General features: G+C 47.1%; 1 protein-coding gene across 1 annotated transcript in view; it reads left to right on the top strand.

The window, feature by feature from the left end:
• The window catches only part of kcp (kielin cysteine rich BMP regulator), a 151,539-nt gene that overhangs the window by 26,344 nt on the left and 101,124 nt on the right, over nt 1–24,071 (top strand). Inside the window, exons 5-8 of the mRNA XM_084334857.1 lie at nt 3,256–3,424; nt 15,719–15,792; nt 20,766–20,859; nt 21,520–21,602. Coding sequence (XP_084190983.1) covers nt 3,256–3,424; nt 15,719–15,792; nt 20,766–20,859; nt 21,520–21,602 — 420 coding nt within the window. The remainder of the gene's footprint in view (nt 1–3,255; nt 3,425–15,718; nt 15,793–20,765; nt 20,860–21,519; nt 21,603–24,071) is intronic.

The raw sequence follows: 24,071 nt of genomic DNA, 5'->3' as shown, positions 1-24,071 counted from the left end.
TTTGTTGACTTCAGCCTGCCTAGCCAGCAGGGCGGATTCGAGACCCGCCATCTTCTCGCACTGTAATGATACCTCCGTTGTTAGCATGGCTAGTTCGTTAGCATTAGCTGAGGAGACAGCGTGCACCGTCTCCATCTTGTCTGTCAGCGGTACTACCGCCAGCCGTATTTCTTCTGATATCTCACGACGGAGGCTGACACAGAAATCCGCCAACACTTTCTTCTGTGCTTCAGCGATGCGTGTCTCAGAGTCTGCGTGTAGCTTGGTCATGACCAAGAGCACAGCTTCGCTTAACTCCCCGACAACGGGCGACGATGTGGCCAGGCCCGGCGGTGATGGCTTGCTGGTTGAGGCGCATGGTTTCATGGCTCTGGTTTCCACCCCCGTCATCGTAGAAAGTCGAAAAAAGTCGATGAATGTATACTAAACACGACGACCTAGCAAACAGATAAAAAACAAATAAAAATAAAATAAAGACTAATGGGGAGAAACGTATATTCAGCATGGTAGAAGGGAGCTCATGTGAAACACGTCTACTCCATGATCGCTCAGCTCCGCCCCCAAACGGGGGGAAGCTTAAAGTTAATCACAGAGCGATGAGATAGGGTGGTGGAAAACACAAGAACACTGAAATAAATAAAGATAAAAGCTATAGAAAACACAAAACACCAGGATAAAAGAAATGGGGAATTTTTTTTAATAACCACCACTGCTTAGCAGTTGAAAACAAACAAGAATCCAAAAGAACTACAGACAGAGAAAACCCTAGAAACAGTCCTTGAGATACTCCTCTACTACTGTGGGCAAACATGAAATGAACAAGTCAAAGTCAGCTTTATTGTCGCTTCTCATAATGTGCAAGACATACAGAGAAATTAAATAGCTGTGTGTCCCTTCCCACGGTGTTTATAATTTTTTTTTAAATATAAACATAAAGTAACATATAGGACACTATAAACATAAGTAACATAATACACGATGTACACATACACTATACACAGGATACAGTATACAGTATAAACAGTGGCAATCTTTTTTTATGTATGATTGAAATAAATATAGGAGGTAAACAGAACTTGCAAATCTTTTTTTAGCAGCAGTGGTACATAGTAAGTATAACTGATAAATAATGGCAGTAGAATATGGCAGTAAAGTGGCAGTGAGATGATGGATATGGCAGTAAACTAATATAATGTAAACTAAAATAATGACAGTAAAGTAAAGTCGCAGTGAGTTTGTAAAGTGGCAGTGTGTGGGGGGGGGGGGTTAGTCCAGGTTCTGTGATGGCAGAGTAGAGGAGGGGAGAGCTGGGCGAGAGCTTCCTGACAGCCTGGTGTATGAAGCTGTCTTTCAGTCTGCTGGTCCTGGCTCGGAGGCTCCTCATTCTCCTCCCGGAGGGCTGGAGAGTGAAAAAGCGTTGTGAGGGGTGGGTAACGTCGCCCGCGATTCTTAGTGCTTTGCGGGCCAGACGTGTATTGTTGATGTCCTGGAGGGAGGGGAGGGGGGGCACCAACGATCCTCTCAGCTGTTCTGACCGTGCGCTGCAGGGTCTTGCGGCAGGATGCTGTGCAGCCGCCCTACCACGCGGTTATGCAGCTGGTCAGGAGGCTCTCGATGGCGCCCCGGTAGAAGGAGCACAGAATGGGCACTGAGGCTCCAGCTCTTCTCGGTTTGTGGAGGAAGTAGAGGTGCTGTTGAGCTTTCTTCGCCAGTGATGCGGTGTTGGTGTTCCAGGAGAGGTCCTCTGTGATGTGCACACCCAGGACTTTGGTGCTGCTCACTCTCTCCACCACCGCACCGTTGATGGTGAGTGGAGGGTGCTGGGTGTGCGCTCTCCGGAAGTCGACAGCAACCTCCTTTGTTTTCTCCACATTGAGAATGAGGTTGTTGTTCCCGCACCACGTGATCAGTTGGCTCACCTCGTCCCTGTAGTGAGACTCGTCATTGTTTTTAATGAACCCCACCACAGTTGTGTCGTCCGCTAACTTGACGAAGAGGTTGGTGTATTGGTGTGCAGTCGTGGGTCAGTAGTGTGAAGAGTAGGGGGCTGAGCACGCATCCTTGCCCAGTGTTCAGGATGATGGTGCTGGATGTGTTGTTGGTCTCCCGGTCAGGAAGACCAGCAGCCAGGTGCACATCGAGGTGCTCAGCCCCAGCAGGTCCAGTTTCACTATCAGCTGTTGGGGGATGATAGTGTTGAACGCTGAACTAAAGTCTATGAACAGCATCCTGGCATATGAGTCCTTAGTGTCCAGATGGGTGAGAGTTGAGTGGAGGGCAGTGGAGATTGCATCATCGGTGGACCGGTTGGCCCGATATGCAAACTGGAAGGGGTCCAGGGAGGGAGGGAGGGTGGATTTGATGTGTTGCATGACTAGCCGTTCAAAGCACTTCATGATGATGGGTGTCAGAGCAACGGGACGGTAGTCATTGAAGCAGGCTGGAGAAGCCTTCTTTGGGAACAGGATGATGGTAGTGTCTTTGAAGCATGTGGGGACAGCGGCTTGGCTCAGGGAGGTGTTAAAGATGTCTGTGAAGACATCAGTGAGCTCCGCTGCACAGTCTTTCAGCACCCGCCCGGGTATGTTGTCTGGGCCCCCAGCTTTGCGAGCGTTGATCCTGGAGAGGGATTGTCTCATGCTGACAACAAGCATCTGAACACAGGAAACCAAGCCTACTTAAAAGCACTGCACATCTGACACCAACCAGGTGGCAATCAAGCCCACACACCTGCCCTGCCGCCTGGCAATTAACTGCTGTCTGGTGATTGACAGCTCACAAGAGAAAACCAAACATAATTCGTGTCTGGTGATTGACAGCTCACCAGAGAAAACCCAAAATACACCCAAAGCATGCAGGAATAAACTAAAACCAAACCGACATGGACCGTGATCCATCACAAATTATATATGAATGAATATTGTGATGTTCAAGATTCAAGAGTTTATTCATCACATACAGTACATACCAGGGCATACAGTGAAATGCGGTTGACCTTGCCCGCTACGATTGTGCAATAAAACAATAGTAATAGTAGTAATAATAATAAGATTACTAGAATACCCATGGTAAATAGACATGTTAATAAATCGCTTAAAGGCACTGGATCCTATGTACATTCTATATGGATCCTACAGTATGTACATTCCTATACAATGTGCAGTTTTTCTTCTATGTCCCAATGTGCTATATTTGTTGTTACTAACTATACTATGCAACAATCACAACAAGTTATTTTCTACACACTGTGTGCAGAACGTGGAGCTTCAGGCGCGCCTGCTCTACCTGGAGGGCTGTGAGTGTGTGAGGAGGAGGTGTGAGTGGGAGGGGCGACAGGTGGAGGAGGGCCAGCGCTGGGAGACGCACCTGGACACCGTCTGCACCTGCACCTCCGGACAGGTCACCTGTGAGGCTAACATCAAGGGTGAGCTCCACTACACTCTCTCTCTCTCTCTCTCTCTCTCTCTCTCTCTCTCTCTCTCTCTCCCATACGAATATGAACTATAGTAACAACCTATAGTATGTGGACTAAGCACTCGCCTACCACCGCAGAGACTCTGGGATCGAATCCAGCTGTCAGCGGTACCTCCGGCTTGGTCAGTCGTCCCATCTAACACAATTGGCAGTGTTAGCGGGTGGGAAGCCGGTGGGGTGTGTGTCCTGGTCGTTGTAAACAGCGACTCCTACTGGTCGGTCGGGGCGCCTGCTCAGCAGGGAGGGGATCTGGGGGAAATAGCATGAACCTCTGCACGCTTTACGTTCCCTCAGCTGAAACTCCTCGCTGTCAAGTGAAAAGAAGCGGCTGGCGACTCCACATGTATCGGAGGAGGCATGTGGTAGTTCTACACCCTCCCCAGGCCGACAGTGGGGCAATGCGCGCAACGACCAGGAAGGGAATTGGCATAACGACTAAATTGGGATGGGTGAAAAATACAGAAAGCCCAAAAATAAATAGAATACAATAAAAAATAAACGAACAAAAAAACGATAGTATTCCTATGGTTTTTCTTTTACACGCCTGAGAAATACTGTAGCGATTTAAAGTATTCCTGTAGTTTCTTTTTTCAAACACACTATATTCATTCACCATCATATTTCTGTAGTGGAACATTATAGAAATGTATGGTGAATTACTACAGTATTCCTGTGGTTATACCATAGAAATGCTATGTTCTTATAGTTATTCACAGTATTTCTATAGTAATTGGTGTGTGCTGAACCCCCCCCCCCCCACAGGAATACTAGTGATACTACAGTTCATCTTCCTATAGGCTCACACATTCACACACACATACAGGCATACTGCACTGTAAACAAACAGCCTCTACTAACTGACGCATGTGAAGTAGCTAGCTTGCAGATGGCTGCCCCTCTCCAAGACCCCTGCCTATCTAGCCCCTGTCATAACGGAGGCGTATGTCTCATGTTGACCTCTGACCCCGGGGGGTTTCACTGCTCCTGCCCCCCCAACACCAAGGGACCGTTGTGTCACAGACAGCTGAGACAGGTACCAGTAGACCAGACTAGACTAGTGGATTAGATCCAGCAGGTGTTACTAGATCACTCTTAGACTAGACTCTCGTGTCTCTAGTTGTGTGTAGAATCTAGAATGTGTGTCTGTGTCTCTCTTCCATGAAGTACTGTAGTTTTGTACAATGTATGCTGTATGCTGTGCAAGTGTGTGTGTGTGTGCGTGTGCGTGTGTGTGTGTGTGTGTGTGTGTGTGTGTGTGTGTGTGTGTGTGTGTGTGTGTGTGTGTGTGTGTAGTTTGGGGTGTGTTTTGAGGATACTCTCATGTTCTCTAAAAACAGGTCTCCAGAACATTTGAAATGCTTGAGGTGGGTCACAATCACAAAAAGAAAAGGTTTGGAACCCTCCCCCCCTCCCCTTCCTCCCCCTCCCTCTGCGCTGCTGAGCTTCAGCGTTGCCATAGTGACACTGTAGTTTGCTGTTGTGCTTTTCTGTTGAGGTGTGTGTGCGTGTGTGTGCGTGTGTGTGTGTGTGTGTGTGTGTGTGTGTGTGTGTGTGTGTGTGTGTGTGTGTGTGTGTGTGTGGAGATCTAATTAGGCTCTGCTTTCAGACATTAACGGCTCTGTGTTCGTAGTAGTAGTAGTAGTAGTAGTAGTAGTAGTAGTAGTAGTAGTAGTAGTAGTAGTAGTAGTAGTAGTAGTACTAGTAGTCAGTGGTGTAAAGTACTTGAGTAATTGTACTTCGTTACAATACTTAACTACTGGGCACCAGGGTGGCGCACCACGTACAGCACTGCGGTGCAACACGGCCGTCCCGGGTTCGACTCCCGGACCCGGCGACCTTTGCCGAATGTCTTCCCCGTCTATCTCCCATACTTCCTCTCTCTCTCTCTACCGGACTGCCCGGTAACAAAAACCAATAATATATCTACCAAAAACATAATAATAATAAAAAAAATAAAAATACTTAAGTACTGTTTTTGGGGATTTGTACTTTACTCAAGTATTATTAGGTTTGTATTAGGGATGCTCGATATTGGCTTTTTTACCGATACCGATATTCCGATATTGTCCAACTCTTAATTTCGATACCGATACCGATACCGATATCAACCGATACCGATATATGCAGGGTTTCCCCCCAAAAAAACTGAATAATTTCAGGTAATTAATAATTTCACTGGATGCATTCAAAAGGCTTTCTAAATGTAAGCATTATCTGTGCAAAATATGATAATTAAAAAAGTAAAAATTAACATTACATATCTCTTGTTGTTGAATTAAACCAACATGCATACTTTTGACAATAAATAAAATAAGAATTGGTTCTTACTTGCTTGCCTGGGTAAATAAAGGTTAAATAAAAAAAAAAAAAAAAAAAAAAAAAAAACCGATACCGATATTTTCCGATATCACATTTTACTGCCGATATCGGCCGATAATATCGGTCGGCCGATAATATCGGACATCCCTAGTTTGTATACTTGTACTTTTACTCAATTACATTTCAGAGAAAAAAAACATACTTTTTACTCCTTACATTTAAAATGCAGACCTACAAAGTACAAAGTACAAATCTGGCAGGTCCAACCGTTTTAATTAGTATATTTGTTTCTCTGGCCGAACTAACGTTAACGTTATTAATCCTGCGGCCGTACTTTATTTACAAACAGCCAATCAAATCCCCATCAATGGAAAATGAACCCGCCCAATACCAATGCTGATTGGTCCTTGTGCAATATTAGAAAGCGGGGATCTTTGATTAAACACCTGCTATCAGAAGAATAGACCGTCAGAGTGACAAGCTACAGAAGATTGCCACAAATGATAGTATGAGTGATAAAGAGGACGAAACGGAACATTTCATTGCCCCGGATTTTTTTTTTTTTTTTTTACTTTAACTTTTTATTAAGTACATTTAAAAGTAGAAACTTTTTAACTTTTACTCAAGTGTGTTTTTAGCCAGATACTCTGACTTTTACTTGAGTAATATTTTGAGACGGTACCCATACTTTCACTTAACTATAATTTCTGGGTACTTTTAACACCCCTGCTAGTAGTAGTAGTAATAGTAGTACTAGTAACTTAGTAGTAGTCGTACACATTCAGATTGTTATTTTCATGGCCTAAGACAGTTCAGTACATATCTGTGAACATGAGCTGCGTAGACATTCCTTCTATTCTATACGGCTGTGTAGTAGTAGTAGTAGTAGTAGTACTAGTAGTAGTAGTAGTAGTAAACATTCTTTCTATTCTATAAGGCTGTGTAGTAATAGAAGACATTCCTTCTATTCTATAAGGCTGTGTAGTAGTAGTAGACATTCCTTCTATTCTATACGGCTGTGTAGTAGTAGTAGACATTCCTTCTATTCTATACGGCTGTGTAGTAGTAGTAGTACTAGTAGTAGTAGTAAACATTCTTTCTATTCTATAAGGCTGTGTAGTAATAGAAGACATTGACATTCCTTCTATTCTATAAGGCTGTGTAGTAGTAGTAGACATTCCTTCTATTCTATACGGCTGTGTAGTAGTAGTAGTACTAGTAGTAGTAGTAAACATTCTTTCTATTCTATAAGGCTGTGTAGTAATAGAAGACATTCCTTCTATTCTATAAGGCTGTGTAGTAATAGAAGACATTCCTTCTATTCTATAAGGCTGTGTAATAATAGAAGACATTCCTTCTATTCTATAAGGCTGTGTAATAATAGAAGACATTCCTTCTATTCTATAAGGCTGTGTAGTAGTAGTAGACATTCCTTCTATTCTATAGTAGTAGTAGGATGGGTAAGAGGCCCTGTATCTCCCATCCCCACCTCTAGGCATGTTGGCAACCCAGGCCAGAGACCAACTGTCAAGGTCAGAGGTCAGTTCAACGCCGCTGGGCCTTAAACCCCACCTCTGGCTCCTGTGAGGACTTCCTCTACTGCACGGGAAACAGCAGCAACAACTTCCTGTCCCTCAACGCCTGCACGAAGCAATGCATGCTGGGAGCCTGCTGCCTCCGCCAACTGAAGCCTTCCATCGGTCACCATCAGGGATACAACGTCTCAGATGTGGACAGAACTCTGGACGGGTTTGACCGGCAGGACTACGAGGACGACACTCTGTATGTTCACGCCAGCATAGACTTTAACCACACAGAGCTGGAGGAGGAGAGAGAGAGCGGGAGGGGAAAAGAAGGCGTGAAGGAAGCCTGCATGAAGGAGGGCTTTACCTACACCTGTGACTACACGTCCCTGAAGCAGTGCCAAGCCCGGGCCAAGGACCTCCCGGCAGAGGAGGAGGCCGTGAGCTTCTTCCTCGGCCGGAACTGCTCCGAAGTGGGCTGTGGCCAAGACTGCGGCTGCCCCTCCCAGCGCCGGCTGCGGAGGTACGGGGAGCGCTTCAGGCAGGGCTGCGAGAAGTGCGTCTGTACGCAGGGAGGGAAGGTGGCCTGCGAGTGCACCCACCTGACCCAGAGGAAGGACATCAGAGACCTGACACTCAGGGAGAGGAAGCAGTACCAGCGGGCTGTCAGGAGGCTCCATGCCAGGCCAGGTACAGCGCTCTGACCACCCCTCACAGCACGCATCTCACTTCACAAGTAAGGTGCATTTAGATTAGATTAGATTAGATTCAAATGTATTGTCATCATACAGCACAAGTACAGTACAACGAAAATAAGTGCAACCAGAGTGCAAATGTAACAGTAAAGTGTAATAGTAATATACAATGTACAGGTGATTAAACTGGGTATAGAATATACAAATTAGTACTACTGAGTAATAGTGCTAATCAGATGTATGTACAGAGTTGTAGTATTAATATGTACAGTGTGACAGGTATAAAAACACTATGGTAGTAAGTCATACTGGCCAGCAGCGTAACTAGTAAGAGTAGGTAAGGTATATGTACAGATATAGATATAGTATATCTACAGATATGTAAAAAGGATTATATGAAGATATGTACAGACAGATGTGGGTAGATATATATATGGTAAGAATAAATATTATATATATATATAGGAAACCTCTACAATGTACACTGTGTGATCGGACACAGTTTTAACAGTGAGGCTTGGATTTACAGTATTCTTACTTTACCTGTGTGTTGTTGTCTTCTGTTGATGTATTCACGTGTGTGTGTGTGCGCGTGTGTGCGTGTGCGTGTGTAGCAGTCTGGGAGGGTTTTGCCCAGCTGAGAGCTGAGTTCTCCCCGCAGGCAGGGGGGGGCCACTTCCTCCCGTGGCACCGCTACTTCCTGTGGCTGGTGGAGCGTGAGCTGCAGTCTGTCTCCTCCTGCCAAGTGTCCGTCCCGTACTTTGAGTGGACGGTGGACTCCGGGTCAATGCGTTCGTCGGCCGCCTGGCAGGCCGGCCTGTTCGGGGGGGACGGGGAGCCGGGCTCGGGCTGCGTCCCCCAGCACCCCTTCCAGGCCGGGACGTCCCGCCGCGCCCGCTGGTCCCCCTGTCTCAGGCGGACCTTCAACACCTCGGTCTGAGAAACTTTTTCTTTTTAATCATTTGATGCCAATTTTACAGTTGGGGTTCATTCTTTATGGCAGGGTGTAAAAGTAATGTAATAAAAGTAAAGTAATAGTTTAGTTTAGTTTAGTTTAGTTTACTCAGTTCATTTGATCAGGGACAGTGCATATCAATCAACAGTTTATACATTTATAAATGAATACAAATTAAATAGTAGATATCCCAACATTAGCAGGGTTGCTAGTTTTCAGATGTTTAAGCCAGAAAAGAAACAGAAACATACATAATATAATAAAATAAAAAATATATAATAAAAGTAATGCTATTCCTAGCCAGTTTCATTCTGGACTATTATCATTGCTGCCAACATCTGGTTTTCTGTGGTTATATTTATGGGCTTATTTTGTATTTCTAACCCCCCTCCCCTCCTCTCAGGTGTGGCTGCCGGACGCTGTGACCGTCCAGAGGCTCGTGAACCAGGGGGACTTCCGGCTGCTCTCCCAGTCGCTGCAGGCCTTCTCCGGGCTCTTCCGGCTGTGGGTGGGGGGTCACATGGCGTCCCCTCTGGCCGCCTACGACCCCCTCTACCTCTCTCACGTGGCCTTCGTGGACAAGCTGTGGACCCAGTGGCAGGAGAAGCAACAGCAGCAGGACGGTGGCGGCGGTGTGAAGCGGAGGAGCGACGACGAGCCGGTCCGCAGCAGCGACGTCGACGACGGCCCCCGGCGGCACCCTGAGGCCCGACAGAGGCGCGTGGTGAAGAAGATGAAGCCGTTTGACGTCGCCCCCGACGACGTGACGTCGTCGCAGCGGCAGCTCTGCGTGATGTACGTGCCCATCACCCTCGGCGCGCCGTGCAACGCGACGCCGTCTCAGGTGCCCTCGCGGAAAAGCGAGCCCGCGGATAAAGAGTTCCCTTCGAAGAAACACGGCTCTGAGAAACACGGCTCTGAGAAACACGGCTCTGAGAAACACGGCTCTGAGAAACACGGCTCTGAGAAACACGGCTCTGAGAAACACGGCTCTGAGAAACACGGCTCTGAGAAACACGGCTCTGAGAAACACGGCTCTGAAGGCTTTGAGAAACACGGCTCTGAGAAACACGGCTCTGAGAAACACGGCTCTGAGAAACACGGCTCTGAGAAACACGGCTCTGAGAAACACGGCTCTGAGAAACACGGCTCTGAGAAACACGGCTCCGAGAAACACGGCTCCGAGAAACTAGACGCGGACCGCAAAGATTCCGACAGCCTCGCCTCTGCCGGTTACGACCCGAGCGGTTACGACCCGAGCGGTTACGACCCGAGCGGTTACGACCCGAGCGGTTACGACCCGAGCGGTTACGACCCGAGCGGTTACGACCGCGGCGGCCGGGACAGACGCGGCTACGGCAGGGATGGCTTCAACCTGGACCTCATCGACCGGGCCGGATACGACGTGTCCGGGTTCAACCGCCACGGCCTCAGCCGCCTCAACGTCACCTGGTTCGGCATGCGCTGGGACGGGGTGTTTGTCCAAGAGAGGGCGGCGGGGGAGGACGACGGAGAGACGGACGAGGAGGAGGAGGAGGAGGAGGAGGAGGAGGCGAGCGACGACGAGGAGGAGGAGATGATCCTGAGCCACGAGGTGATGTCGGACCTCTTCAGCGACGGCGGCTACAGCGCGTACGGGTTCGATCCGTTCGGTTTGGACCGCGGCGGCTTGGACGCGTTCGGCTTCCGACCGGACGGCTACGACAAGGACGACTGCAACTGGTTCTTCCGAGGGCCGCACTACCTACGCTTCTTCTTCCACGCTCAGGAGCAGCTGAGCTCGTGTAGCGCCCAAGCGCTCGACCGCATAACGCGCACCTGCCCTCCCATCACCTCCCTCCCCCGACACTGGCTCCTGCAGGATTGGATGGCTCTCGACCCCGAGGAAGGCAGCGCTCTGATTAGTCGACTAGAGCAGGAGTGGGCGGGACAAAGGAAGTCTCACGTCGAGGATTACACCGTCGCGGCTACTCAGGACGGGCATGGCGTATGGCTGCCGGCCACGCCCGACCACAGGTAAACCAGAATCACCAGAACCACAGCAGCTGGTGGTCCAAATCCGCCGAGTGTATTTGAACGGTGAACTCCTCCACTCATATCAAACTCCTTTCCTTCCAAACTCTGTAGGTTGTGTTTCAAGCTCCACTGGTTCAGCAGCTGTCCTCTGGGCTCTCCTCCGATCACCTGCCCCGACCTCTGCCACCAGGCCCGTTGCCATGGTTACCCCGAGGCCGTTTGCCACGTGCACAACTGCGCCTCCTGTTTCACAGAGTGGCTGGACCCGGCGACAGGCGGCCATGTCATATGCCACGGCTGGTAACCTGCTGTCGCTACAGTGTGGGAACAGAAGCGGGTTCAGCCGTTACACCAGGCGCTCTGTGACACTGTGCTGTTACTACTGTAGGGGTGGGGAATCACCAGGGGCCTCACAATACGCTATTATCACGATACTTAAGTCACGATACTTAAGTCACGATACGATAGTATTGCGATTCAAAATATATTGCGATATGCTGAGTATTGCGGTATTAATGTTGCGATATATTGCGATTTATTACCTTTTTTCAACTGCAAAGTAAAACTTTGTCAACCTGTTTTATCTAATAAAATAAACTTTTCAGTCTGTTCATCTCACTTCAATCATTTTTATTGCAGCAAATGGGATTTTCTCAAGCAGACAGATGTCAACACTGTAATCTGTGTTGCATGTACCTGACAAACTGAACTGTTTGTATTACAGTCATATTCCAACTTAACTGAATGCATACAATATTATTATTATTATTTTAAATAAATAAATATTAAAATATCGATACTTGGCGTCCTTGTATCGATACAGTATCGCCACGCAAAGTATCGCGATACTACTACGTATCTATATTTCCCCCCACCACTAGCTGTTACTCTGCCGTTACTCTACTGTTACTGTGCTGTTACTCTGCTGTTACTGTGCTGTTACTGTGCTGTTACTGTGCTGTTACGACAAGAAAGAGACTTAAAATGAGAGGATCGCTAATTCACTAGCAATGTTATAAAAACCACTGCATTATCTTCAACAAGTTCTCACTGTGAAAGGGTTCTGTTTGCACGTCGTCCACACTTTGATTCTGACGTAATCCCTGATCCGCCTCTTCTCTGTGACGTGTGCAGCGTTGAAATGGCTTGAATTGCTGGCAACGCCATTGAATGTAACTATAGATAGCCGGACCGTTTGCCGGGCTTGAAGGAGACGCCTTGATTTATTTGTTAACAATATAATTAAACCAAGAGAAGAGTGATATAGTGTGTGTTATACCTGCCTCATCTCTTTCACACACACACACACACACACACACACACACACACACACACACACACACACACACACACACACACACACACACACACACACACACACACACACACACACACACACACACACACACACACACACACTGTAAAATTATTTCTGTCTTATGTGCATTGATACAGCGGAGGTTTGAGGAGGGCTTTATTTGAGAAAATTCGAATTGTAAATCCGGATTTGTTTTGGCAGTCTGAGAGTTGTATGTTGAGTTGTTTTTTTGTGCAGGACATCTTCAGTTTTGCAGGATTTTTGGAGAAAGCATGGCACTTGAGACAAAACACACTATATCCTATATAATTGTATATGAATTCCTCTTGTTTCTTTGTTTACATACATTGCTTACAGCTTGTGTTATATTACGTTTTATTGTATTTTTTTTTTGCCATCTTGGTCTATATGTCATAATTTGTCAAGTATACTATTATATACTTATTGTTTATGTGTCTTGTAAGCCCATATGGGCTGGGCATACACCTGTATGTAAGACACGGAAATAAATAAACATCAGATCATCAAATCATCAGATACACATTAGGAATGTACATGATGTGGTCCCCCTGTCCCCCTGGGTTAGTTCTAAAGCCAGTCTTTGTCTCCTCTCTCTGTCTCTGTCTCTCATCTTTCCTCTCTTGCTTAATTGTTTCTGCATGTGTTTGTTACAAGACTTCGATGGCACCCAGCCGACACACACACACACACACACACACACACACACACACACACACACACACACACACACACACACACACACACACACACACACACACACACACACACACACACACACACCCATGTACACTTTGATCTCATGCTTGGTTGACTAGAGGAAATGCCTGTTGGCTGCTGGCTCAGTAGGTAGTCTGACTAGCTTCAACAAATTATTCAACACACACACACACACACACACGCACACACACACACACGCACGCACACACACACGCACACACGCACACACACACACACACATTCTTCCTGTCCTTTGGTTAGTCTTAATTAAAATGATTATCCAGTGAGATGTCTGAGACCACAATCATCAATGAGGCCATTGGAAGCCTTTGATTTATATTTATGTATTTATCTTTGCGTGACGCTGCCCTCCAGGGTTTATGTTCTGTAAACAGCTGTTCTGAGAACTCCAGAGGAGGTCACATGGTGGGGGGGGGGGGGGGGAGCTTCAGCGTTATTCAGTTACAATTGAGTTACAACCCTTGTACTCTCTCACTGTCTTTCTCTCTCTCTCTCTATCTCTCTCTTTCTCTCTCACACTCTTTCTCTCTCTCACTCTTGCTCTCACTCTCACTCTCTTTCTCACACTATTTCTCTTGGCTCTTCCTCTCAATCTTTATCTCTCTTTCTCACTCTTTTTCTCTATCTATTTTGCTCTCACTCTCTTTCTCTCTCACTCTCTTTCTTTATTTCACTCTCTTTCTCTCTCACTCTTTCTTTCTCTTTTTCTCTCTCACTCTCTTTCTCTCTCTCTCTCACTCACTCTCTCTTAACTATCTTTCTCTCTCCCACTCTTTCTCTCCCTCTCTCTCTCTCTCTCTCTCTCTCTCTCTCTAACTATTTTTCTCTTTCACACCCTCTCTCTCTCTCTCTCACTCTCTAACTCTCTCTCTTTCTCTCTATCTCTCTCACTCTCTCTAACTCTCTCTCTCTCTCTCTGCCTCCCCCTGACGGTAGATCTTGTCCAGTTAATAGACTGTAGTGTCTTACTTGTGGACTTTCTGCAGGCACTTCTGTTTATGGTTCCAGTCCATAACACATTATGTGTGTGCGTGTGCGTGTGTGTGCGTGCGTGTGCGCGTGTGCGTGTGCGTATGTGTGTGTGTGTGTGTGGAGGTGCAAGCTGTTCTGTCATTACTGGCCAGAGAGCAGAAGCCAGATGTTCCACAATGACCTAAGGAATGGAGAGGGGGGGGGGGGCAATGTGAATGTTACAAATCATTAACACATTCCTCTTCATTTTCATTGGCTCTTCACTGTCTCTGTGTTGGCTGCACACACACACACACACACACACACACTTACACACACACACATATAAACAAAACATTCCTGTCAACGAATTCTTCTGAAGACATCTCTGCTGTAACTCCTTGTCTGCTCTGCAGGGTGTGATCTGTTAACTTCCTGTCTCTCCGCAGGGTGTGATCTGTTAACTTCCTGTCTCCTCCGCAGGGTGTGATCTGTTAACTTCCTGTCTCCTCCGCAGGGTGTGATCTGTTAACTTCCTGTCTCCTCCGCAGGGTGTGATCTGTTAACTTCCTGTCTCTCCGCAGGGTGTGATCTGTTAACTTCCTATCTCTCCGCAGGGTGTGATCTGTTAACCTCCTGTCTCTCCGCAGGGTGTGATCTGTTAACTTCCTGTCTCTCCGCAGGGTGTGATTTATAACTTCCTGTCTCCTCCGCAGGGTGTGATCTGTTAACTTCCTGTCTCCTCCGCAGAGTGTGATCTGTTAACTTCCTGTCTCCTCCGCAGGGTGTGATCTGTAACTTCCTGTCTCCTCCGCAGGGTGTGATCTGTAACTTCCTGTCTCCTCCACAGGGTGTGATCTGTAACTTCCTGTCTCTCCGCAGGGTGTGATCTGTAACTTCCTGTCTCCTCCGCAGGGTGTGATCTGTAACTTCCTGTCTCTCCGCAGGGTGTGATCTGTAACTTCCTGTCTCCTCCGCAGGGTGTGATCTGTAACTTCCTGTCTCCTCCGCAGGGTGTGATCTGTAACTTCCTGTCTCTCCGCAGGGTGTGATCTGTAACTTCCTGTCTGCTCCACAGGGTGTGATCTGTAACTTCCTGTCTCTCCGCAGGGTGTGATCTGTAACTTCCTGTCTCTCCGCAGGGTGTGATCTGTTAACTTCCTGTCTGCTCCGCAGGGTGTGATCTGTTAACTTCCTGTCTCTCCGCAGGGTGTGATCTGTTAACTTCCTGTCTCCTCCGCAGGGTGTGATCTGTTAACTTCCTGTCTCCTCCGCAGGGTGTGATCTGTTAACTTCCTGTCTCTCCGCAGGGTGTGATCTGTAACTGCCTGTCTCTCCGCAGGGTGTGATCTGTAACTTCCTGTCTCTCCGCAGGGTGTGATCTGTTAACTTCCTGTCTGCTCCGCAGGGTGTGATCAGTTAACTTCCTGTCTCCGCAGGGTGTGATCTGTTAACTTCCTGTCTCTCCGCAGGGTGTGATCTGTAACTTCCTGTCTGCTCCGCAGGGTGTGATCTGTTAACTTCCTGTCTCTCTGCAGGGTGTGATCTGTTAACTTCCTGTCTCCTCCGCAGGGTGTGATCTGTTAACTTCCTGTCTCCTCCGCAGGGTGTGATCTGTTAACTTCCTGTCTCCTCCGCAGGGTGTGATCTGTTAACTTCCTGTCTCCTCCGCAGGGTGTGATCTGTTAACTTCCTGTCTTCTCCGCAGGGTGTGATCTGGACGGTAAACCTCACAACGTCTCCTACAACAACATAGATGGCTGTCAGACCTGCAGGTGTCGGGTGAGTCTCTCTGTCAGGGTGTCTTCAAGCTCCTGCTTACATGTACTGCTGGGTTCAATCGTGACTCTGAACTCCTATTATGCCCCCCTTCTCTCTCTCTCTCTCTCTCTCTCTCTCTCTCTCTCTCTCTCTCTCTCTCTCTCTCTCTCTCTCTCTGTGCGCATGCGTGTGGATGGTGGGAGCGGGGTGGTTTGAGTGTGGTGCTGCCGAGAGGTTTTGTGGAACGCGTGAGTCTTTCTAAACTTTTCCTATCTTTATGTTGTTTGTCAAATTGTGAATAAGACTGGGTTTTAATTCGACTGGTTGTGTGTTAATGGTGGGCTGATAGCGTTGTCAGTGTTCGCTTTGGCAGCTGACTGCTGTCGCGGCGGCATGGATTTTGCGAAATTAACTAGGAAACATGGGTTCAAAGTCACGCCGGCTTTTCCGTGTTCGGTGGAAGACTGTAGTCTAGCTGTAGCGGGGAAAGTGGGAGCTGCGGCCGTTAAGTCAGCAGCCCGTATGAATGGGGGGATTGTAATATTCTTGAATGATTTGATTAAAGTTAATCAACTGATAACGGACGGTTTGATCATACATGGTACTTTTGTATCTGTGTTGCCGCTCACAACTCCGGCAAAAAAGGTGTCATTGGCAAACGTTCCTCCGTTGGTGAGCGATGATCTGATATTGAGGGAACTCGCAAGGTTTGGAAAAGTGGTCGCTCCTTTGAAAAAAGTGTCTTCAGGTTTCAAGGCACCGGAATTGGAAGCATGTGGTTTCTCACCGAAGGCAGACGTTCATTGTAATGAACAGACGTGATGATGAGTTAGATCTTAATTTTAAAGTAGTAATAGACGGGTTTGAGTACATTATCTTTGCGACAACACAAAATATGAGATGTTTTGCGTGTGGAAGGGAGGGGCATCAGAGACAAGCGTGCCCTGGGGAGGGGCCGAGCAGGGGGGAAAATGATGGGGAAGGTGTGAGGACGAAAGGAAGAACAGCTTGGGGTGGGAATCGAGGGGTTGAGGGGGGGGGGGGGGGGGCAGGGGATGAGGGGTAGTGGGGAGGTTTCTGAGAAGGTTTTTTGTACCAGATGGAAGTGATAAGGGAATGGAAGGGGGGGTGGTTTCGGCGGGGATTGTAGCACGGGGAAAGAATGGTGGAGATGGTAAGGTGGGGGGGGGGGGGGGTGGTGGGTAGGAGCTTGTGTAAACCAAGACGTGTTGGATAGCCAGGTGAAGAGTGGAATTGTTGACATAAGAGGGACAGATGGACCTGTTGAAGAACAAAGGCCAGGTGCTGGGGATGAAAATGAGGGGGGGGGGGGGGGGTCGTGGCAGGAGGGATTGCAGAGGTGGCAAGGGGACCTGTTGTAATATATGGGGCAGATGACCTGTTGATATACTAAGGACAGTTGCTGGGGATGAAAATGAGGGGGGGGGGGGGGGGTCGTGGCAGGAAGGATTACAGAGGTGGAGGGTGGATCTGTTGAGACACAAGGACAGGAAAAGGGGATGAAAATGAGGGGGGGGGGTGGTGGCAGGAAGGAGTACAGAGGTGGCAAGTGGATCTGTTGGAACACAAGGGACAGGGAAAGGGGATGAAAATGAGGGGGGTGGGGTGGTGGCAGGAAGGGTTAGTAATGAGGGGAGTGTGCCTGGGGTGGCTGTAGCTGTTGAGGGAACAGGGTCGAGGGACTTAGTTGAGGGGGGTCAGGGTGGAGGAAGTGGAGGATATTGACATGGGAGAGGGGGACGGGGGGGTGGAGGTTGTTGGGCAGAAGAGGAAGTTTGAAGTAGCTGGGTTGTCAAGCTCGGCAAGCTAAGAAGACAGGTTGTGACGGAGGAACTCAGCAGTACACAGAGTACACAAGGGTGTTTATGGGGGGTGGAGATGTGCGAGCGTGGGGATGAGGGATTATGTGAGCGATGATTCTGAAACTTCAGATGATGCTTTATATACAATGGCTGCAATGAAACTGTTTTTAGAGGTGACAAAGAACAGGAAGGGAGTAGAGTTGGAAATTTTTTTTCCAGAAAAGGTTTTGTTTGTTTTGGCAGCAAAGAAACATATGAGGTTTAAAGTGGAAATGAAGCAGTGAGCATAAATACATATTCATAGCATCACATTAGTATTTAGATAAGCCACAGAAGAAGTCACGTTATAAAAATAAGCAGTTTCTAAGAAAAAACGATTTGTTGTGTACATTTCTGAAGCATTTAGCATTATGGGCGCGGCCATTTTGTTGCTGACCGTCATTACCGTGGCTTGGGTGTATACACTCTGGTTAGCTGCCTATATTGAATGGGTCGGTCAGCAAATAAAAATGTTGCCTACAAAACAACGGGACCGCGGTGGTTCTGTTTGTATTGCTCCTGGCTGTTCAAACTAATTTTACCATGTGAGAGAGAAGGAAAGTTGGTTAATTTCCACAAACTACCAGTGAAAAAAACAGTGTTGTCGACATGTTGGCTCGGGCTGCCTGCACCCAGACGGCGCGACCAGCCTGTTGTACAGGGAAGGAGGATCTGCAGCGAACACTTCATTGCCTCGGATTATGTTGTTGGGGTGGGATGTTTGTCCAGAAGACCACTAATCAGCTGAAGCCGGACGCGGTTCCCTCGGTCTTCGACAGACAGACCGGCGTTAGCTCTCGGGGCCCGGCGTTAGCTCTCGCTAGCTAGCGTTAGCAACCGGAGCGTCGCGGAGCATTCAGCCTGCTGGCTACACAGCTTGTGTAGCCAGCAGGCTGAATGCTCCGCGACGCTGGTTGAAGTGGGTCTAGGTAGGCCAGCAGGCTGAATGCTCCGCGACGCTCCGGTTGCTAACGCTAGCTAGCGAGAGCTAACGCCTGGCCCCGGCTGGTGCCAACTAGCTCCCGAGAGCTAACGCCGGTCTGTCTGTCGAAAGACCGAGGGAACCGCGTCCGGCTTCAGCTGATTAGTGGTCTTTTGGACAAACATCCCACCCCAACAACATAATCCGAGGCAATGAAGTGTTCGCTGCAGATCCTCCTTCCCTGTCCAACAGGCTGGTCGCGCCGTCTGGGTGCAGGCAGCCCGAGCCAACATGTCAACACACACTGTTTTTTTCACTGGTAGTTTGTGGAAATTAACCAACTTTCCTCTCTCTCACATGGTAAAATTAGTTTGAACAGCCAGGAGCAATACAAACAGAACCACCGCGGTCCCGTTGTTTTGTAGGCAACATTTTATTTGCTGACCGACCCCATTCAATATAGGCAGCTAACCAGAGTGTATACACCCAAGCCACGGTATGACGTCAGCCATGACGTCAGCAACAAAATGGCGGCGCCCATGTTGAAAACAGGGATATTATATTATATTTTTCAGACAAATAAGATAGATTTCACATTTGATTATAGAACCCCTGTCTTACACAAGGTACACAACAAACCAAACTAGGATCACATTGCTCACTGCTTCATCTCCACTTTAAAAGGAGATGGTCGTTTTGTTGACACAGAGTTATACAGGATGAGGAAGATTGTGCAGGAGGTGCTGCGGGGGCCCTAGTACGGTGGAGGACGGAGTGGGAATCGGTGTAGTTTTGTTTGTTTTATTTTTATTTTTATTTTTTTACCTTTTTTATTTTCTAAATGAGAGTTTTTTTTTTATTGGAGGGACTGGTGTGTTGTCACTTAGGGCTGGACATTTCGAGGTGTCCCACTACCGGGGCGAGGAGGCTGAGACATTTTTTGTTCATCTCATGTACTCTTATACAGTTGTGGGACTTTGTAGAGACTGGGACTATGGAGGATTCAGAGACAGGAGCGGAGCGTATCGTTTTCATGCCCGATGGGAAGGCCGGAGCCATACTCCTTCGGCAAACCTTTCATCAGAGTTGTCATGGGGGTTGTTATCTCTACCGTCTTTTTTATGTTACCGGCACCGTTACCTTTTTCATGGGTTGGGAGGTATGACTGTGGGGCTCATCACGTTCTACGCTGAAATGGACAGTTTCATGATTCAGCCTCGGAGGATGATGGTTAAAGCGGACTTTGCTGGTTACTTTCTACCCTATGTTCGGAATGGGTTTCATCAGGGTTTTGTGCTCTCGAATCAGACTGATTGATGGGAGGTCGCTGGGGGCTGCCAGTCTCCGCACGGGGGAGTGGGAGGTGAGGTTGGAGCGGCATCTGAACCAGGAAGGAAAAGGCGGCCTCGGACGGGGAGGCGGGGGGTAACAACCTGTCTAATGAGGATGTCGGTCCAGAGTGCATCTCGGTCCCCATGCTCTGTTCTCGGCCCCCGACATCATCGATGCCATATGATATACGACTGGTGGATGGTAGGAGCATATATGGTAAGGCTGAAGGAGGAGGGTCGGCTGAAGAAGCGGCCCCTGTTTATCCACAGGATCGGTTTTGACTGGAGTCTGTCGGACACACTCAAAGGCCTGATGTTGTTGTACCAAAGGGGGAAAGGTGAAGCTAGGGACGCTCGTCTCAGGACTAAGGTTTCTACAGTGCCTATCCAGTGTCTCTCTCTCTGACACACCCAGAACTTTGGATCATTTAGAGTTTTTTTTTTCTCTCTCCCTATGGGGGGAAAAATTTCAGAGTGACATTTTGGTTCAGTTTCAGCATCGTTGTCCCCTAATTGATTTGTTTTTTGTTTTGTTTGTTTTGTTTGTTTTTGTTGTTTGTTTTGTTGTTTGTTTTTGTTTTTTTGGTTTTTTTGCTCTTGTGTTTTGTTGAGTTGTAGAGTATTTTATTGTTGAACGTTTTGTTGTATCTTGTGTAGTTTTAGTAAAAAATTTAGTTTTTTATAAAATCAAAAATCTCTCTCTCTCTCTCTCTCTCTCTCTCTCTCTCTCCTCTCTCTCTCTCCTCTCTCTCTCTCTCTCTCCCTCCCCCCCTCTCTCTCCCCCTCTCTCTCTCTCTCTCTCTCATCTCCTCTCTCTCTCTCTCTCTCTCTCTCTCTCTCTCTCTCTCTCTCCTCTCTCTCTCTCTCTCTCTACTACAGGGAGGTAATAGGGAATGCTCTCCTGCTTCCTGCCCTCCTCTGGACTGTAGTGAAATGGAGACGATACACGGAGACTGTTGTCCTCGATGCAGGAGTCAGTAACAGACAAACAACACAACAACACAACGAACAACAACACAACGAACAACAACACAATGAACAACAACACAACGAACAACAACACAATGAACAACACAGTGAACAACAACACAATGAACAACAACACAACAAACAACATCACAACGAACAACATCACAACAAACAACAACACAACAATACAACAAAACAACAATACAACACCAACACAACAACACATCAATACAACAACACAACAAAACAACAAAACAACAATACAACAACACAACAATACAACAACACGCCAACACATCAACAACACAACAAAACAACAATACAACAACACAACAAAACATCAATACAACAACACAACAAAACAACAATACAACAACACAACAAAACAACAACACACCAATACAACAACACAAAAACAACAACACAACAAGACAACAACACAACAAAACAACAACAAAACAACAACACAACAAAACAACAATACAACAACACAACAACACAACAATACAACAAAACAGCAATACAACAAAACAATAATACAACAAAACAATTCTAATTGTCCATACTATATTGTATTAGAGTGTCTATTTGATTACCTCCTACATGGTGATATGCCATTAATAATAATCTTCCCACACGGTGTAATATATGTATGTGTTTCTAGGCTGCATCCACACTGGCATCCGGTACGACCACAGGGCCAAGTGGAGACAACTGGACAACCCCTGTGGTGTCTGCTACTGTGAGGTCAGTCTGTCAGTCTACTACTACTAATAATAATAATAATAATAAACTGTATTTGTATAGCAACTTTCATACAGAAACTGTAGCTCAAAGTGCCTTCACAACAGAAAAAATACATAAAATGAGCACATAAAGTGCAGACATATAAAATCACAGTTTTTCACATTAGGATCTAACATCCCAACAGGCCACCTTGTTTATGGTTTGATTCAGTTTTAAATAGACAATAATAAAAAGAGTAAGAGTAAGTAAGTAAAATAGTGCAATAGTGCAGTGCAATACAATAGTAGAATAGAATAGATAAAATATATATATTTTTTTAACAGTGCAATAAAATTGTTCTGGATTACTGTTCAACAGTTGTGTGGTCTGTGGTCTACTGTGAGGTCAGTCAGTCTACTGTGAGGTCAGTCAGTCTACTGTGAGGTCAGTCAGTCTACTGTGAGGTCAGTCAGTCTGTCTACTGTGAGGTCAGTCAGTCTACTGTGAGGTCAGTCAGTCTACTGTGAGGTCAGTCAGTCTACTGTGAGGTCAGTCTGTCTACTGTGAGATCAGTCAGTCTACTGTGAGATCAGTCAGTCTACTGTGAGATCAGTCAGTCTACTGTGAGGTCAGTCAGTCTACTGTGAGATCAGTCAGTCTACTGTGAGGTCAGTCAGTCTACTGTGAGGTCAGTCAGTCAGTCTACTGTGAGGTCAGTCTGTCTACTGTGAGGTCAGTCAGTCTGTCTACTGTGAGGTCAGTCAGTCTGTCTACTGTGAGGTCAGTCAGTCTACTGTGAGGTCAGTCTGTCTACTGTGAGGTCAGTCAGTCTGTCTACTGTGAGGTCAGTCAGTCTGTCTACTGTGAGGTCAGTCAGTCAGTCTACTGTGAGGTCAGTCAGTCTACTGTGAGGTCAGTCAGTCTGCTGTGAGGTCAGTCTGTCTACTGTGAGGTCAGTCAGTCTGTCTGCTGTGAGGTCAGTCTGTCTACTGTGAGGTCAGTCTGTCTACTGTGAGGTCAGTCTGTCTACTGTGAGGTCAGTCTGTCTACTGTGAGGTCAGTCAGTCAGTCTACTGTGAGGTCAGTCTGTCTGCTGTGAGGTCAGTCAGTCTGTCTACTGTGAGGTCAGTCTGTCTGCTGTGAGGTCAGTCAGTCTGTCTACTGTGAGGTCAGTCTGTCTGCTGTGAGGTCAGTCAGTCTGTCTACTGTGAGGTCAGTCTGTCTGCTGTGAGGTCAGTCTGTCTGCTGTGAGGTCAGTCAGTCTACTGTGAGGTCAGTCAGTCTGTCTGCTGTGAGGTCAGTCAGTCTACTGTGAGGTCAGTCAGTCTGTCTACTGTGAGGTCAGTCAGTCTACTGTGAGTTTCAAGTTTCAAGTTTCTTTAATAGTTGTCATACAGAAGTACAGAATACTTTCATACAAAATGCTTCTTACTGTTACGCTCCAGAGACTGTGCTAGACAAGATAGTATCAAATAACATAGTATAGCATGTAATTTAGAAGAAGAAAATGAGGTCACAGTGTTCGGTATAGACATATGTACAATGTTCTGAGTTACCATATAATATACAATACTATGCAGTGTACTAATGTACAGTACTATATAGTGCAAAGCAGAAATGGGATGAGGTACAATTTAGGTACAATTTACAGTAAGGTGTACGAGTTGTAGTGCAATCCTTCATCAATAAATATAAAGTGTGGGGAGTGGGTGCTACAGTGTGTTTGTTTAAAGTGGGTGTGTGCTATAAAGTGTGTGGAGTGGGTGCTACAGTGTGTTTGTTTAAAGTGAGTGTGTGCGTGTGGATGTGTGTGCTATGTGCGTTTGGTGGTTGTTGTTGTGTAGTGTTCATTGTTCGTTTAGCAGCCTGATGGCCTGGGGATAGAAGCTTCTTCTGAGTCTTTCTGTGCTCGCCTTGAGACTCCGGTATCGCTTGCCTGACCGCAGCAGTTCAAAGAGGCAGTTGTTCGGGTGACTGGAGTCTTTAATGATTCTCTTAGCCTTGCCCTTGCAACGCTTGTTGTAAATGTTCTGGAGGGTGGGAAGCCCCCCTCCAATTGTGCGTTCGGCTGAACGTGTCACTCTTTGTAGTCTGCTTCGGTCTTGTGCAGTGCTATTCCCAAACCAGGAGGTGATGTTGCCGGTCAAGATGCTCTCTATTGTACATGAGTAGAAGTTCTTAAGGATCTTCTGACTGACTTGGAACTTCCTTAGGCGCCTGATGAAGTAGAGGCGTTGTCGTGCCTTCTTCACAACACTGTCAATGTGTGTGGTCCATGTCAAGTCCTCGGATATGTAGGCTCCGAGGTACTTAAAGCTGTTGACTCTCTCAACCGGTGCCCCGTCGATGCTGAGGGGGCTGTAGTCCTTGACCCCCGACCTCCTGAAGTCCACAATCATCTCCTTTGTTTTGCTGACGTTCAGGGAGAGGCTGTTTTCCTGGCACCATCCCGCCAGGACCTTGACCTCTTCCAGGTAGGCCCTCTCGTCG

The sequence above is a fragment of the Notolepis coatsorum genome (assembly GCF_963971535.1).
Source record: "Notolepis coatsorum genome assembly, chromosome: 18".
Lineage (NCBI taxonomy): Eukaryota > Metazoa > Chordata > Actinopteri > Aulopiformes > Paralepididae > Notolepis > Notolepis coatsorum.
This window is presented reverse-complemented; position numbering and strand designations above follow the sequence as displayed.